Below are 4,661 nucleotides of genomic sequence, written 5' to 3' on the forward strand. Positions count from 1 at the left end.
AGAAACTCAAATTTAGATACTTATGGTGTCTTAATAACATCTGTACAAAATTCTTTATGAGATAAAGGCATACGCTCCTTGGGAAAAAGGAGAAAATGATGTAGCACGTGTTTCATACCATGTGTGCTAATGTCGACCAATTGGGTTAACATAAGTCCATTCTCAACTTATTGTTATATGAGACCCAGAGCTTTTATTATGGCTTAAGATTTTGTACCCTCAGAGACTCTAATCAGATACTTAAGACTTAATGTGATGTTAACTATCTTAGTGTGTTTCCAAAAGACCATATACATAGATTCGGTCTAGCAGAGCATATCTAGAAAAGCAGTCATACTAATGTTAAGGGGATTGTGAGAAGAGGAAGATCATTGATGGAATCTCATTTATTGTATTCACTGGTGCACCAATTATAACTTTTGAGTTATGATTGTGAATACAAGAAACAATGATATATGAGATTTTGAGAGTATATCAAATGTGATTCATATGATCTAAGGTACTGCATACTTTATGATCTACTTGCAAGTTTGTACTCGACGAGAGGCTATATACTCATATCAGATGTATGGTACTTAGCTCTCACAGTATGCTGGTCGCAGGTCTACTTCCCTGTATGAATGATTGAGGAGATGAGATGGGAATATGTTTCTCAGACTAGATGAGTACTCCCATAATATGTGAGTGGGAGATGTAGGAAATTTTGGGTCCACCCATAAGGGATGCTTTAAGGCCCAACAGGGTTATTAGTTAACCCTGGTATTCCCTATATAAGTACACACAAAGTGTACAACTAAAAATATAGAACACGCAATATTTTCCTACGCCTAGTCTTCTCTAGGGTTTATCCTCTGATATAGGGGTTGATCCGTCAACGACCAGTGATTCCAGCCGTGGTTTGTTTCAGACTTTCGCTTTCGCTTCACGAAGAACAAGTAGGTTCTCGTTTTATGATTACGCGCCGTCTAATGCGTTTAGATTTACGTGTTCCTTCCGGTCTCACATTCATAGACTAAAGTGTAGTTTCTCTTCATGCTTAACTAATTAAAGAATGTTTATCAGTGGATTCCCCTGAGGAGTTGATCTCGAAGCCACTTGAGCAAAAGTTGATGGGAAAGACAATTAGGGGCTTCTGTTTGACATATTGCAGTTTTTACTTTTTCTACTCGAGACCACGTATAAACCTAATAGGCGGATTCTGGATTTAAATTTTATGAGTTCAACTTTTAAGGTTTTAGCATTGAACTTATTATATTTTTAAAGTTATGGGTGCATATCTACTGTTTTCGCAATTTTAACCAATTTTTACATATAAAATTTCATTCCGCGTCGAAAATTATGGATACAATTCATTAATATACTTTATCCGCCCCTGGTTACATAAAACGCTATATATTTTTGCTTGAAGCTCACTTCCTGCAAGTAAATGAAGTAAGTTAAAACTAAAACTACATTGTTCTCCCAAGAAAGTAGTATAATTTATTAAACGCTATCGAATACACCGTTTAATGGGAAAATCTACACACACTATTTGAAACTAAAAAAGGAAAAAAATAAAATTAAAAAGTAAAGTTATTGAACTCACATATAGGACAAAGCTACAACATTTCTCAAATAATAAAATTAATTAATAACTCATAGTAGTACACTATATATGACAATTACAATAGAAAATTCCACAAGAATATTTTAGACGAGGATGAGTGATCTGATTTAGCCTCATTTTTTATCTTCAGAGTTGAGCTAAGCGCTGAATATCAAAAGGATAGGAATCTGATGGTCTTTCAGCTCTGTATGATCTCCTCCCAACAATTACATTTGCAGCTTCACCTGGATGGAATGCATCCCAGAACAGATATTCATCTCTGTTTTGGCATGGATTCTGTAGAGGAAGACATGTTATTTGCCCATTGTTCCTTCCTACTCCACAACATCCAGCATTTGTCACTCTAAATCCTGGAAAAAAAATTAAAGTCAAAACTCAAAATTTCATGAGGCATAGGTTGCTTTAGCATACACATATGTTGAAGTGTGTGATCATCACGTCTCAAAGCTTAAGTTGTCGGAGAGAATGTACTTTTATTTATTTAATTACGTCTTCAACATACACACAGAATTATTAGAAAAGAAGAAATCATTACCAAATGCTGAGGGATTGTCAATTAAATCTTGGAAGATGTCATAAGCATTAATATAGATGAATTTGGCATCTGGTGTATTGCTGTTGAAATCATCCACAATACCCCTTAGCCTACTGTTGAATAGCTGGTTTGCAACATTTATATTTTGTGCACAGGTTTTGCCATCAGGACTGTTTTGTGCCAGAGAATTTGGGCTACAACCAATTTGCCCCACTCCAATTAAGACAAACTTCCTTGCTCCATAGTCATACAAAGTCTGAAGCAATACACAAAAAACAGTGGGTTAATTTGTCGAAAATAAATAAAGAATTAACCTAAATAGTCGTTCATTCAACCGCTTAAATTAAAAATTACGATAGGTAAACTCACCTTCAATTGTTGAGTATATTGTTGAATAAGAACATCAGCATATTGCTCAGGATTGAATTGTCTGCTAGTGGAGTAATAAAGGGGCATGAAATAATTATTGAGATAGTCATTGCTGCCCAATCCAACAGAGTATACGCACTTGCTCAAATAATTTGCAGCTGAATCTTCATCTCCTAGTATTTGCACCACTTGTTGCACTGTATTCCTGTAATTATTTACCTGCGCAGCAAAGCTAATCCTCGCTCCCTATAAAGATAATGTAAACAGAAATTCAGAAATATGAAGATAAAAAAAGATCAATGTATCAAAACCAAAGAAAATCAAAGGAAATGAAGAATTACCAATTGCTGGCCAGTTTCTTCTCTAATTCCAGCAGCTGCAGATGCATAATTTACACCTCTGAGTATGTCTTCACCCCTTGCAGCTGCATAGGGTGGAATATAATCCTCGAACCCCAAAAGCTCAGCTGTAAATTTAAACACAATGTTTAATTATAGAGTAAAAATATTTGATTTATTCTGGAAAAGTTAAAAAGATAAACAAATTGTGGAAAGGAAAGCTAAGTCTTTTATGTTACTCCTTAATTTCAAGTTTCAACCTTTAATTAGTTTCCTTTTCTTTTTGCCTCCTTGTTAATGGAAAGGTAGAATTATGCCTTTGTTTAAATTTTTAGATGTTAGGTAGAACTTATCAAGATTGGGATAGTATCATAATTAACTTCCTACTCCTACACGGCTTCACAGAAATTTATTAGTGCAATAAATTAGCACACTCATTATCCCGTTGTGGAATAAATTAGAGTAGAAAATGAAAGGTACGTACTATTGCTTGTATAAAAATAAAAAAAAGGTAACCTAGGAATCTTTTCTACAAACGGAAGGAACAATTGGTGCTTTACATATTAAGTATATAATAAAGAGTTTCCTTTTTTATGAGAGACAAATACAAATGTTTCCAAAGAAATAAATCCATCAACATATCAAAGAGGCAGGGGCGAAGCTACATTTATTTAAGGCTGGTCCCTTCGTCAAAAAATTACATAGTATATATAGGTAAAATATTAGATTTTAGAAGTATATAACATATATTCAACACCTTTTGTTGAGGAATTTTTCACTTCTTTCTAATTTGAACACCCTTAGAGAAATTCCTGGCTTCTCCATTGAAAAGAGGATTATGAATTTTATATTCGTTACATGAAATTTGCTTTTAGCTTTAGAATGAAACAGAAACCATAACAATATTATTTTTAATTGAGAGAGGTCGTATATCTTCCATAGGGTTGAGAGCATAGAGGCTTAACCCCCACCACCACACACACAAAAAAACTACACAGAGTGCATATATGTTTACTTAAGTATGTTGATAACTTGGAATAAGCAACCTGCAGACTCGTTTTGGTACCATAAATACATTAGCTAATTAAAAAATTGAAGTTGAAATAAGTTATATTACTTCTGCTTACAAAATCTCACACGTCATAAAATAAAAATGTTACATTACAGGGGAAAACAAACACAGAGCTGAAAACCAAGAGAGATACTTACCAATAACATCAACTGTAGTTTTTCCATTGGAAAACCTCCCAGTTGGACCACCAGGGTAATCAATACCATAAGGCAAGTAATTAGCCCTAGCTAAAGACTGAATGTTGTTGTTATTCCCATTATCCACTAAAGAATCACCAAATATAAAATAACAAGGCACTTGGGGATCTCCTTTTGCCCCATAATATTCCCCCAAATTCCATCCCAAAAGTACCACATACACCATCATCCATTTCATCACGTCCCTACCCATTATAATCCTAAGTACGTAAGAAAAAGAAGGAAAAAAAGAGTGTTTGGGACAGGGATGAGAAGCTTCAAATGAGTGTCTAGTATATATATATATATATATATGTGTTGAGGTCAATAAGTGAGAGACTAAAAGACTAGAGAGTACTGGCAAGACTTAAATTTATGAAAAGACAGTAATTAAGAGGTTAGTTGGATGCATTTAATTTCACGCGGCGGAGAAAGTGTGATGAGCAGTGAGAATCCACAGTAGTGTCTTTTGCATATTTCATTTTAGTTTCACAGATTTACAATGTCTCTGAAACTGATGTGCATGTGCATGGGACTTCAATTTCAGAACCAATCAGTTTTATCT

The 4,661-nt window shown here is 34.4% G+C and overlaps 1 protein-coding gene across 1 annotated transcript; it reads right to left on the bottom strand.

Moving 5' to 3' along the window:
• Positions 1-1,554: 1,554 nt before the first annotated feature.
• On the bottom strand, positions 1,555-4,388 carry LOC109215714 (GDSL esterase/lipase At5g45670-like). Its single transcript, XM_019379826.1, has 5 exons — positions 4,058-4,388; positions 2,852-2,976; positions 2,511-2,756; positions 2,142-2,397; positions 1,555-1,956 (listed from the first exon to the last, which is right to left on the bottom strand). Exons 1-5 carry the CDS (start codon positions 4,308-4,310, stop codon positions 1,733-1,735), a joined length of 1,104 nt encoding a protein of 367 aa, XP_019235371.1. The 5' UTR covers positions 4,311-4,388; the 3' UTR covers positions 1,555-1,732.
• Between the last annotated feature and the right edge of the window lie 273 nt (positions 4,389-4,661).

The sequence above is a fragment of the Nicotiana attenuata genome, unplaced genomic scaffold, assembly GCF_001879085.1.
Source record: "Nicotiana attenuata strain UT unplaced genomic scaffold, NIATTr2, whole genome shotgun sequence".
Lineage (NCBI taxonomy): Eukaryota > Viridiplantae > Streptophyta > Magnoliopsida > Solanales > Solanaceae > Nicotiana > Nicotiana attenuata.